Below are 13,923 nucleotides of genomic sequence, written 5' to 3' on the forward strand. Positions count from 1 at the left end.
CCCCCATTTCTGATGAATGGTCTAGGCCCGAAACGTCAGCCTTTCTGCTCCTATGATGCTGCTTGGCCTGCTGTGTTCATCCAGCTCTGCACCTTGTTGTCCCAACATCGTAATCCTACCAGCAGACAAAGGGCGTATCACAGTCATTATGAACAAACCGGACGACATTGAGAAAGCAGACTTTGCTTGCAGATACACACACTTACCAACAGGTGAAGGTAGACCCAACACCGCAGCTAGCAAACAGGATCACTCAAACACTGAAGAGACTAAAAAAATGCAGGACAAACCAAAACAGACTAGAAACTAGAAGGCTCGAACAAACCCCACCCCGCTTCTACAGACTACTCAAAGTACACAAACCAGACATTCCCCTCAAACCCATTGTCTCCCTACCAGGCACACCTACACACAAACTGGCCAAGGACCAACAACAGAGACTAAAACGCCTGGTCGACAGACCACCCCACTCCAGCCACTCAACCCAAGAATTTCTTAACAAGCTCAAGAACATTAATATCAACGACGACGAGACTATGGTATCCTTTGACGTCACAGTACTATTCACATCTATTAACATACCACTAGCCAAAGAAACACTTGCCACATTACTGGATACAGCAGGAATGCCAACTCCAAACAGCTCCATCTTCAAGGACAACATACTCAGACTACTGGACCTGTGCCTCACCACACACTTCATCTTTAACAAACGAATCAATGGCACACCTATGGGGTCACCCATCTCAGGACTTATTGCAGAGGCAGTCCTGCAAAGACTGGAACGCACAACCCTCCTCCTCATACAGCCAAAACTGTGGATCCAATACGTGAACGTTTCTCATCATTAAATGCACCAAGTTAGAAGAAACAGACCATCTCATCAACAACATATTCACCGGGATCAAATTTATGAGAGAAGAGGAAGACAACAATCAACTTCCATTCCTAGACGTCAGGGTAGAACGAGTGACCAACAGAGAGTTCCAAACAACAGTATATAGGAAGGCAATCCACATTGACCAAATCCTCAATTTCCACAGCAATCACCCCAATATCCATAAACAAAGTCGTGTTAGGACACTGTTCAAACGAGCCACAACATACTGCAACACGCCAGAACTATGCAAGAAGGAGGAAGAGCACCTATACAAGGTATTTGCTAACAACGGATATCACAAACAACTTCATCCGCAGGTGCCTACTAGACAACGCCAAGAGGATACAGTACGCCCCAAGACACTGACCACACTACCCTATATCAGAACATATCAGAACTGACAACAAGACTCCTACCACTACTAGAAATCATGATAGCACACAAACCAACAGCCACACTACAACAAACATGCACAAGGACCAAAGACACCATACCCATGACATGCAGGACCAACGCATTTACAAAATACCTTGCAATGACTACAACAAACATGACATCACCAGACCAGAAGGAAACTAGCCATCAGGATACACGAACATCAACAATACGATGAACTTTCCCTCATCTCACCGCACTCGGACAATGAAGGCCATCAATTTAACTGGGACAACATGATCATCTTAGCTCAAGCCAACCAGACACGCACGGGAATTCTTAGAGGCCTGGTTTTCAACCCATAATGCAATCAACAAACATGTGGAATCAGACCCTGTATACAAACCCATGCAAAAAAAAACACTGGAAATGACACAACCCAACTTAACAGACCAGATCATATAAAATCCAAGTGGAATTGAACAACATCGCTTCATCAGAGGCCACACTGATGGTGTTACCTAGCATGGTGATGAAACGTCAGCATGATAACCAGCCAGCTTGGTGAGCAAGCCAGCAACCTCATGTACAGACAGTGGCTGCCTTCTAGTACCTTGTACGAGTAGTAAACATTGCAAGCAAGCCTTGAGTTTCAGTGTCAGCATGCTAATCAACAAGGGCCATAACAGCAGCACTCAGCCCAGTAACTTTCTCACAGATAGAAAGATGTCAAGACAATGTGGTAAATAGCCATCAGCAGCAACAGCACTAACTAATTTTTTCCTCTATAGCCCAGATGTACCTATTCCTAACTGATGCATCTTTATCCCTGTCACAGTAAAATTAGGGTAATTTAGCATCTGGGTTCATCCTAGAGATCTCTACCTTACAATCCTTACAGTGTGGAAGCAGGCCATTTGGCCCTTCAAACGGCACCCCATCCAGACCTCCTACCCTATCCATGTAACCCTGCATTTCCCATGGCTAATCCACCCAGCCTGCACACTATGGGCAATTTAGCATGGTCAATCCATCTAACCTGCACATCTTCGGACTGTGGGAGGAAACCTAAGCACCCAGAGGAAACCCACACAGACACAGCGAGAATGTGCAAACTCCACACAGACAGTCGCCAAAGGCCAGGATTGAACCCAGGTCCCTGGTGCTGTAAGGCAGCAGTGGTAACAACTGAACCATCGTACCACCCAATACCTTGTACTGCTCAACTATACACTGGGTACATAAAACAGAGAAGAGTAAAAAACATGTAATGGTAAAAATCAAGTTTAAAAAATAAAATTTTAAGCCTTAAAAAGAAAGCTTATGTAGGCTTGGTGTTGGATTTAGTATCTATGTTTGGGGCCAAGATTCCTATCTCAATTGCGATCTGCTCAGCTATAGTCAACTATAGGTTCCATCAGTGAACAGTTTTACAGGAAATGATGCAGGACAGTGTCCTAAAGAGAAAAATATCAAATTAAAGATGATCTTCCATTTCTGATTACTGAGGGAAATAGAAACTAAATGCAGGAATTCAGGGTGGAGGCGTACTGTTCTGAAAGGCTACTTATGATTTCCAAATTAGATTTTATTCCTCCCTTGCCATTAGAGGACCATTAAGTACATACCTCCTTCAGTTTTTGAAGAGTTGGAGTAATTTCCTCTTCAAGAATCTAATATATAAAAAAAGTCCGGGAGAAACAAAATTAGAAGATTAGACCAAAGTACTTCTACTTTGTTTCACGAATTCAAGTGCATACAATTCAGCTGTGGTAAGCGTAAAAAGGAATACTTAAAAATATTTAGTTTGAACATAACACTTCAAAGACAATACAGAAATAATTTAATATTCTGTAAAATCAAAGCAATATATTGCTCTGAAGCAATAGGAACAAAATTTCATAATTGTTAACATTCACATTAATCACCAAATACTCAACAGCTCAAAAATAAATTGAAGAGCATAGTACAGACGCTTTAACTCTTATGGCTTTTACTGGAAATTTGGTTAAGGTTTTCTTTAAAATTTACTTGTACTATCCAGATAATCAAAACTTTTAAATTACTTACACAACTGAAGATAACGTACTAACACAAGCATATTTCATAGCAGAAAACACAAGTAAATTTGTTCTTTATGTGCATTTTAACAGAACTGCACACGTTCTTAATGAACAATGAAAGATCAGTTTGTTCAAGCTGTTGGCTTTCTTTAAAACACATCGAGTAATGCAGTGTTTTTTTTGAGAGCGCCATAAAAGGTGTTCATTTGAGAAAATTTATTGGGACTGGATAGTAAAAGGTAATTTTGGAAGGGGTGGGGAGCTGAGAGATAAAGTGCAGCCTGAGAAGGATTTGGGTAACTGTGCCCATGTACAAATAGAGCAGCATTGGAATTCAAAAAGGAAGCTGGAGAACTATTGATAGCTGTTCGCAGTTGCCAAACTAAAATTATTTTTTGAAGGAAAACCATTGTATCAATATTAAGTGAAGCTAACAAGCATTATGATGACAACTTGTTATCTAATCATAAAGTCCTCTAAACAAAGATTAGGAAAATTCCAATAATATTGAAATTGAGCAACATTAATGATGAATACTAAGCAAGCACATACAAGAAAATGCAATCTGGATTAGGGGCTGCAAAATAGTAACTATATTTCTTAATAAACGGCTCCATGTAAGAAAAGAGTAATAAATTCTTTTGGTTATCACCATTGAATAAATGGTATTAATTAATTCAATTTGTGTAACGGTAAAAAGAACGAAGAAAGGCTCTGTGCCCTTTTGCCTAGTTTCGCTGCTATAAGACATGTAAGACATCACAGGCTTCCTCAGGAGCCTTTTAAAATACCAATCCAGATAATAGCAAAAATATTTCAAATGGATTTGAAGTTTTAGAATCCAAATAATCTACCACTTCCAAAATTCCAGCATGTCAAAAGCCAACGTAGAACTGATTTTTAAACAGTAGCACAACCCACTGAATATAACAAAATAGTGCAACTAAAAAAAGGAACTCAAGGGATAGTACTGAAGTTACAAAAACAATGACACTCAGACTCTTCTCCCAACCCTATTTAAAACTGAACTAGAACTGTTTAAATCTCAATATTCTCCTGGATCCTCTTATGAAGGCAGTGATCCTTGCTGGGCTAAATATGAGCACCAGTAAGTGTCAGTGTCTCATCCAACGCAGGGCCGAGAGACTTAGCAGTCATCTATTTAATAACAGGAGTGTGTACAAGTTTAGTCTTCATCATGCACATCACATGCATGCAACACTCCCTCATACTTGGGACGTTACTGTCCAATACTTTTCCTTTTTAGTTCAGAGATTGAAACTCACTTCATGTCAGTCGTTTGGTTTGCTGTGAAGTTTTGTATTTTGTCTGCATGTGCCAAAATAGTTCTCTGATATTGAGGGTAGAAAAATATTCAATATTTTCCAATGTTCAATATCTGAATTCCATATCATCGCTTTGATTATTTTAAATGGAGGCTTGTAGTGCCCTGCTGTCACCCAATTGGACTGAGATGAGAGGACAGGCTGAGATTCAAAACTGCAACCTTTCTAACAATTATGGTTCAGTAAGAGATTAGGATTCACACATTCAATTTTCATGGAGCCTTTTATCACCTTGGGGTGCAGGATCATAGTTCCTTGAAGATGGAGTCACAGGTAGACAGGATAGTGAAGGCGGCATTTGGTATGCTTGCCTTCATTGGTCAATGCATTGAGTATAGGAGTTGGGTGGCCGTGCTGCGGCTGTATGGGTTAGGCCACTTTTGGAATATGGCATTCAATTCTGGTCTCCCTGCTACAGGAAAGATGTTGTTAAACTTGAAAGGACGCAGAAAAGATTTACAAGAATGTTGCTGCAGTTGGAGGGTTTGAGCTGTAGAGAGGCTGAATAGGCTGGGGCTATTTTCCCTGGAGACTTGAAGGCCAGGGGGTGACCTTATAGAGGTTTATAAAATCATGAGGGGCATGGATATGGTGAATGGCCAAGGTCTTTTTCCCACAGTAGGGGAGTCCAAAACCGGAGGGCATAGGCTTAAGGAAAGAGGGAAAAAAGGACAGAGGATGGTGCACGTATGGAATGAGCTGCCAGAGGAAGTACTGGAGGCTGGTACAATAACATTTAAAAGGCACTTTGATGGATACATGATTAGGAAGAATTTGAGAGAGATTTGGGCCAAATGCAGGCAAATGGGACTAGAGTAATTTAGGATATCTCGTCGGCATGGATGAGTTAGACCAAAAGGTCTGTTTCCATGCTGTGCAACTCTGTGACTCCATAATTCCAAGTCAATCTCAGTAACTTCCCACTGTCCTTCAATAATACACTTTGCAAAGCAAAATAATCTACAGCAACACCAGTGGAAAACAAAAATATTGAGTGCTAGAAACGTTTCTAGTCATACTAAATCGTCAAACCAATTTACCGTATGAATTTCTTTCAGCTTGGCCTCCTTTTTCTCAATTGTTTTCTCAGCCGCTAACTTCTTACACTCATACATTCTGGTCCCTGCAGCTTCCTCAATCAAAGATAGGATCTGCGGAGAAAGAATGAAGAATTAGGTGCTGCGTTGTCTTGTTAACAGCCTATTTCAAATACTCCAAGCAATGCACTACAAAATTAAAAATAAAACCTGTTGTAAAACCCAATGCACATGTCATGTCTTCTACAGCTTGTACATCTGGAGGTTGTGGTCTTTATGCCAGATACCTGACAATGCATCTAATTTATAAATGTTTTCCATGAAAGCATCTTTCTACCAAACTCTAATTCATGTATCCTTCGCACATGATGTAAAAGCAATACATTTCTTCATGCATTGAGACTCGTGCAAGGTGAGAAATTGCTATTCTCTTCTGTATCTATAAAGATCTGCTATTCTAACAAGATTGCAATCTCTTCTATTCTGTTGAATAAGGAAACTGAACTTTTCATTCAGTTGTTGTTTGAACACATGTCCTCTTAATAGTCTAAATACCTAGCATTTGCTCCTTCAGATATATTCAGATGCAGATCTCTTCTGTTTATAACCAAGTCCCACACCTCGCTTTCATGGTCCTTATAATGGAGATTCACAACTGACAGACTATACCTGCAATAGCTGTCAGCTCTTTTGCAGATACAACTCTCAAATACCAGGAGCAGAGAGTAGCTCTCAGGAACAGCCTAACAGAATTTGAACATACAACGGCACAAATCAACTCAAAACTAGCATTCACATGAGTTATAGATAATTCACAGTATCAGGGTTTAAATGTAAACTAGAATAGTTACCTCCGGAGGTTTCATATTCAGAACTTTAGTGATACGGCCCTAAAAACAAACAATATGTTATCATTTTTAAGAACCAATGACTATAATTCTATTAGTCTTAAAATAGTGACTGAAAAATTCGACCAGATCTAAAAGTTAAAGTTCTAAATTAGAGGAGGGCAATTTTGATCGTATTAGGAAAGAACTTTCAAAAGTTGATTGGGGGCGGATGTTTGTAGGTAAAAGGACTGCTGAAAAATGAGAAGCCTTCAAAAATCAGGTAACGAGAGTCCAGAGGCAGTATGTTCCTGTTAGTGTGAAGGGCAAGGCTGGTAGGTGTAGGGAATGCTGGATGTCTAGAGTAATTGAGGTTTTGGTCAAGAAAAAGAAGGAAGCGTATGTCAGGTATAGACAGCAGAGATCAAGTGAATTCCTGGAAGAGTAGAAAGGCAATAGGAGTATACTTAAGAGGGAAATCAGGAGGGCAAAATAAGGACATGAGATAGCTTTGGCAAATAGGGTTAAGGAGAATCCAAAGGGATTCCACAAATACATTAAGAACTAAAGGGTAACTAGGGAGAGAATAGGGCCCCTTAAAGATCAGCAAGGCCACCTACATGTGGAATCACAGGAGATAGGGCAGATACTAAATGAGTATTTTGCATCAGTGTTTACTGAGGAAAAGGATATGCAAGATAGAGAACATGGGAAATAAATAGTGACATCTTGAAAAATGTCCGTATTACAGACGTGGTGGTGCTGGACATTTTAAAATGTATAAAGGTGAATAAATCCCTGATACTCTGTGGAAAGCTAGGGAAGAGATTGCTGGGCCCCTTGTTGAGACTTTTGTATCATGTGAAGTGCTGGAAGACAGGAAGTTGGCTAACGTGGTGCCACTATTTAAGAAAAGTGGTAAGGAAAAGCCAGGGAACTATAGGCCGGTGAGCCTAACATTGGTGGAGGACAAGTTGTTGGAGGGAATCCTGAGGAACACATTTACATGTATTTGGAAAGGCAAGGACTGATTAGGGATAGTCAACATGGCTTTGTGCATGGGAAATCGTGTCTCACTAACTTGAGTGAGTTTTTTGAAGTAATGAAGAGGATTGATGAGGGCAGAGCAGGGGATGTGATCTTCGGCAAGGTGTTTGACAAAGTTCCTTGTGGTAGACTGGTTAGCAGGATTAGAACACATAGAATACAGGGAGAACTAGCCATTTGGATACAGAACTGGTTCAAAGCCAGTTATAGTGGTGGTGGAGGGTTGCTTTTCAGACTGGAGGCCTGCGATCAGCGGTGTGCCACAAGGATCGGTGCTGGGTCCACTGCTTTTTTTCATTTATACAAATGATTTTGATGTGGACATAGGAGGAATGGTTAGTAAGTTTGAAGATGACAATAAAATTGGAGTGTAGTGGACAGCGAAGAAGGTTACCTTAGAGTACAATGGGATCTTGATCAGATGGGCCAATGGGCCGATGAGTGGCAGATGGAGTTTAGATTAATGTGAGGTGCTGCATTTTCGAAAGGCAAATCAGGGCAGGGCTTATATACTCAATGATAAGGTCCTGGGAGTGTTGCTAAACAAACAGGCCTTGGAGTGCAGGTTCATAGTTCCTTGAAAGCGGAGTCCCAGGTGGACAGGATAGTGAAGAAGGCATTTGGTATGCTTGACATTATTGGTCAGTGCATTGAGTTGGGAGGTCATGTTGCGGCTGTACAGGACATTGGTTAGGCCACTTTTGGAATACTGCATTCAATTCTGGTCTCTCTGCTATAGGAAGAATGTTGTGAAACTTGAAAGGGTTCAGAAAAGATTTACAAGGATGTTGCCAGGGTTGGAGAGTTTGAGCTATAGGGAGAGGCTGAATAAGCTGGGACTATTTTCCCTGGAGCATTGGAGGCTGAGGGGCGACCTAATAGACGTTTATAAAATCATGAGAGGCATGGATAGGGTAAATAGACAAGGTCTTTTTCCCATGGTAGGGGAGTCCGAAACTGGAGAGCATAGGTTTAAGGTGAGAAGGGTAACAAGCTGCTAGAGGAAGTGGAGGAGACAGATACAATAACAACATTTAAAAGGCATCTGGAAGTGTACATGAATAGAAAGGAATTTGAGGGATATGGGCCAAATATGCCAAATGGGACTAAATTTAGGATCTCTGGTCAGTATGGATGAGTTGGACCAATGGGTCTATTTCCGTGCTGTATAACTTCACTTACAATAGAAATATACAAATTTCCATTTCTAAAGATTACACGCAAGGGCCTATATATACTTTTCCTTTTACTCTTTCGCAACATGTGGGCATCACTGGCTGAGATTTATTGATGATCCCTAATTGCCCTCAAGGTCAGTGATGGTGAGCTGCCTCTTGAATCCTTGCTATTCAAGTTACAGAGGTACACTTACAGACCTGTTAAGTCATTCCAGGATCTTGACCCAGTGACAGTGAAGGAACAGAAATGTAGTTCCAAATCAGGATGGTGTGAGGATTGGAGCAGAACTTGCAGATGATGGTTTTCCTATACAACTATTGCACTTGTTTTTCTAGGTGATAACAGTTTTGAAGGTGCTGCGGTAGGAGTGTTGGCGAATTAATACGATGCATTTTGGTGACGGAACACAGCTGCTGTTGCGCAATGGTGATGGAGAAAGTGAATGGGGTTACAATCCTCTGACATATTTACAAACCTGCATGATAAGGAAATGTGGATTGTTGACATTCAGTCCGATTGAACAAAAGAGATCTTGCACTCTGGTGTTGTTTGCATTCACACCATTAATTAAGTACTTGTTTCTCCCACCAATTACCACCTGAAAAATGAATAGTTTTAATTGCTTGGCAGTAAAAAGACAATGATTCCAAAAACACAACACAAACTTTAAAAAAATACAGAAATGAAGCCACTGTAGAAATTTATTAATCATTGTAAGCAGAGTCTTTCTAACATAGATTACAGAAAGCAGCACGATAAATTCCTCAAACTAGACTGTTTACGCCATTTAATACTTATAATCTGATTTGAGCAGGCAGATATCAAGTTGAGAATTGCAACTTTTCACATTATTTATTGTCAATTTGTGTAAAATTATGCTTTAGATTGCCAATGAGCACTAAATCATATAAATCCTGTGCCCAATAACCCTCACAAGTTTGTTACTGAAGGCAGCACCTTATGCCATTAGCATGATATTATGAGGACGTCACACTAAATGACAGTATTATGCGGTGTACCAAAGTGAGTGCTGTCCAGTTAATGCCACATTTTTTGACAAGGCAAAAATCTGTTTCATCCTGGCAGCAAACACACTCAATCTTCAGAAAAGCAAAGTCATGATGCTTTTTGAATTCCACGATCAGATTTTGTCTGAAACTTTCATAGACTGAAACACTGACTTAAAATGGCACAGCAATCACTTGACTAAGTTTCAATGTGAATCGGACAACAGACACCCAAACAGAGATGAACATTTTTATCCAAAAGCAAGAAAGACAGTCAACATCCTTCGAGAGAGAGAGGCATGAAAACATCTTCATCTATTTTTATAGCACACCCAATATTTGCATATTGGAGAAGACACGCCCTGCAATTACCAAGCTTGGAGACAATAAACCCAGATATGAAAATACACAAACACTTGGAACCAGCTGGAGAAAGTTCTCTCTCTGTCTAATGCAAAGAAAAGATGTTAAGTGACAACATAGGTTAAAAACAAAAATTAGAACGCAAAACTCAAAGGAGAATTGAGACTGCTGATATCCAAGACCACAACTAAACAACCATGGTCTCAGGTTGAAACCTTACTTCAAGGACACTCAAAGTATTTTAGAACTATTTGTCCCTTTCAACTTTCTTTTGAACAGGACACTATTTTTAACTTTACACCCGAGTGTAAGTTTGATATTGTGTTTTTATTTTTGTCAGGATCAGCAGGTAATAGGAATTGTTCTTTCACTGAAGAAAGTCTTGTGATTCACTCCTTACTACTTCAACGGGAAAAAAGATAATAGCCTCATGCTAAAAAAGAACATAAAGCTTTAGTGTGACCAACCGGGGAGGTTGAAAAAAAATTCTCACCATCTCGCCTCGTCATAACAACTTTGCACAACAACCTCCCTGGTATTTCAAGAGTGTACAGAGTGCATCAGCTCTGATTCCACAACTGAGTAAGAACAAACAATTATCCTTCTATCTGACATTAACTTGTGTCATATTTGCTTCGCTAGCTGAGAATCAATCCCAGTTTGCAAAGGTGAGAATACAAAATGGACCAGTATCCAGTTCAAAAGGCATAAGACAGAAGAGTCAGGAAGAGACTCTTCTGAAGAAGTTTTCATGTTAACATTGTGGAATATTAAATACGATAGAAATGTTGCAGAGTACCTGTCTCGAGACAGTAATTTCATCGTGTGTCTCAAAGCCCAGAGGACTTTGTTTTTTGTCAGAGTTATCAAAGGTAATTGAGACAGTGGCTTTTGTAATCCCTGCTTGCCCATTTTTGTAGACCAAATCCTGAAGGTTGCTGGCTCGCACCTAACAGCAGACAACAAAACAAGGTTGCAATGAAAATTAGCATTAAAGTATTCCAAAATCCAAAATGTCTGAAATATTATATTGATTTCCAATTAAACAGTTGCCTAATATCAATAGTAAAAAGAACATTGGAATCTCAAAGATAATTGGATGCTTAGAAAATACTATTAGGATTCTGAGTTAACATGGATTTATGAAAAGGAAATCTTTTTGACAAACTAGTTAAGATTTTATTGAGGATGTAATTAGCAGAATAGACAGGGTGTATTTGGATCTTCAGAAGGCTTTTAATAAGGTGCCATTAAGGAGGTTAGGAATCAAAATTAGATCACATGGGTTTGAGGGAATATACTGGCAAAGATTGAGGAACGATTGACATACAGAACACAGAACAGAATCAAACTGGTCATTTGCTGGTTGCAAGAGGTGACTAGTACTACAAGGATCAGTGCACGGGTCCCAGATTTCATAGTCTACATCAATAATTCGATGGACACTGAAATTTGTTGTTGACACAAACTAGATGGGAATATAAATGTGAAGGGGATGCAGAGATTTAGACAAGCTAAATGAGTGGACAAGGTCACCACAGATGGAACATCATGTGGGAAAATGTTGTTACTCCACATTTAATTTTTCTACCAAATTGAGTGTTTCTTAAATGGTTTCTTAATATTTCTTAAAGATCGTTCCAGCCCTTCCTTCGCCCCCTCCCCGCAACAATATTCTACTCTCCTCTGATATGGATGTGAATGTACGAGGTGCGGTTAGTAAGTTTGCAGATGACATCAAAATTGTAAATGTACGGACAACGAAGATGGTTACCTCAGAGTACAACAGGATCTTGATTAGATGAGCTAATGGGCCAAGGAGTGGCAGACAGAGTTTAATTTAGGTAAACATGAGGTGCTGCATTTTGGAATGGCAAATCGGGGGTAGTATTTATACACTTAATGGTACGGTTCTGGGCAGTGTTATTGAACAAAGATGCCTTGGAGTGCAGGTTCATAGTTGCTTGAAAGTGGAGTCCCAGGTGGATAGAATAGTGAAGAAGGCATTTGATATCCTTGTTTTTATTGGTCAGTGCATGGAGTAAAGGAGTTGGGAGATCATGTTGGGGCTGTAAAAGACATTGGTTAGGCCACTTTTGGAATACTGTGTGCAATTCTGGTATCCCCGATGTAGGAAAGATGTTGTGAAACTTGAAAGGGTTCAGAAAAGATTTACAAGGATGTTACCATGGTTGCAGTTATTGGGAGAGGCAGAATAGGCTGGGGCTATTTTCCCTGGAACATTGGCGGATGACGGGTGACCTTATAGAGGTTTAAAAAATAATAATAAGGAGCATGAATAGGGTGTATAGTCAAGGGCTTTTCCCCAGGGTAGGTGAGTCCAAAACCAGAGGGCATAGATCAGGGATAACTTTTTCCACACAGAGGGTGGTGCATGTATGCAATGAGCTTCCAGTGAAGGTGGAAGAGGCTGGTACAATTACAACATTTAGAAGGCACAAAAACAGAAGCTGCTGGAAAAGCTCAGCAGGTCTGGCAGCATCTGTGAAGAGAAATCAGAGCTAACGTTTCGAGTCCGGTGACCCTTCCTCAGAACTGCCATTTCCGATTTCTCTTCACAGATGCTGATCTTTTCCAGCAACTTCTATTTTTGTTTCTCATTTACGGCATCCGCAGTTCTTTCGTTTTTTATTTAACATTTAAAAGGCAGCTGAATGAATAGAAAGTGTTTTCGGAGGGACACGGGCCAAATGCTGGCAAATGGGACTAGATTAATGCGGACGATTTGGACCGAAGGATCTGTTTCTGTGTTGTATATCTCCATGACTCACCTCATGCCCCTCCCCAAAGCAACCTCCCAACTCCTTTGTCCCCTTCCCTCGCACAACTTTACAACATCACCCCTCTCTCACTTCCCCCACCCAATCTTCCAACACCATCACCCCCTTCCCTTCCTCCTCCGATCCCCCGATTTTTATCTTTTCTCTCACCTCCTAAAGTGCCCTTGGGCCCCACTGAACCCATCCCCTCATCCCCTACACCTCCTCCGACCCTTTTCCTCCCAACTTGCGATCCCCATCTCCCCCGACTTTTCTGTCGGACCTGGGACAAGTTACTGATTCCGAGCAGGAAGCAGATGGAGTCTAAGATGTTGGACTTGCCGCTGCCGTTCAGGCCGGTGATGGCATTAAAGAGCGGATCGAAGCCATTAATCTCTGTCCGTTGCGCGTAAGACTTGAAGCCGTCGATGATGATGGACTTTATATACATTTTCCTTCACCGTATTAAATTAAACTAAATCCGGAATTTCACTGCAACTCGGGGAGTTCCAGGAGCCTCCCAGTAGTTTAAATTTTGGCGCCAATCCCTGACCGTTAGTTCAATGGCCTCAGTTGGTTCAGTGGTGCTTTCACTTCAGTACCGCCCAGCAATTTTAAAACAGAAAACGCAGCGGTTCGACGTTAATGTAATTATTGCGGCGGATTCCTGGTGTTTGGAGAATAATTAACGATTTGTGGAAAATTGACGATTTAGATACGGCAGGCGCCTTTCGATGACGTTACCACCGCGCGGGGCAGAATCCTGCCGTTTCTCTTAAAGGGGCCACGTCTTCACTTCCTAAATCACGTGGCCCCACCCGAGGGTGACAAAGGCCTTGGAAATGCCACCCCCCCAAACATTTCTGTCTGCCCGACCCATCAAGTAAAACCTGTCCTGAGTGTGGTAGACTCTGCAGATTGTTTAGACTGAACAACCATTTCGCAACCCATTGAACTCAGATGAAAGACTTGGCGTTGTCATGATCTTATTGAATGGCAGAACAAGTTTGAATGGCCTG

General features: G+C 40.9%; 1 protein-coding gene across 1 annotated transcript in view; it reads right to left on the reverse strand.

Annotated features, from left to right (window-relative positions):
* The window catches only part of smc2 (structural maintenance of chromosomes 2), a 46,858-nt gene extending 33,215 nt beyond the window's left edge, over positions 1–13,643 (reverse strand). Inside the window, exons 1-6 of the mRNA XM_020529775.2 lie at positions 13,188–13,643; positions 10,924–11,073; positions 9,230–9,352; positions 6,553–6,591; positions 5,705–5,815; positions 2,884–2,928 (exon numbers count right to left, since the gene is read on the reverse strand). Of these exons, the coding sequence (XP_020385364.1) occupies positions 2,884–2,928; positions 5,705–5,815; positions 6,553–6,591; positions 9,230–9,352; positions 10,924–11,073; positions 13,188–13,355 (636 nt within the window). The 5' untranslated portion in view covers positions 13,356–13,643. The remainder of the gene's footprint in view (positions 1–2,883; positions 2,929–5,704; positions 5,816–6,552; positions 6,592–9,229; positions 9,353–10,923; positions 11,074–13,187) is intronic.
* Between the last annotated feature and the right edge of the window lie 280 nt (positions 13,644–13,923).

Source organism: Rhincodon typus, chromosome 3, assembly GCF_021869965.1.
Source record: "Rhincodon typus isolate 14 chromosome 3, sRhiTyp1.1, whole genome shotgun sequence".
Taxonomy (NCBI): domain Eukaryota; kingdom Metazoa; phylum Chordata; class Chondrichthyes; order Orectolobiformes; family Rhincodontidae; genus Rhincodon; species Rhincodon typus.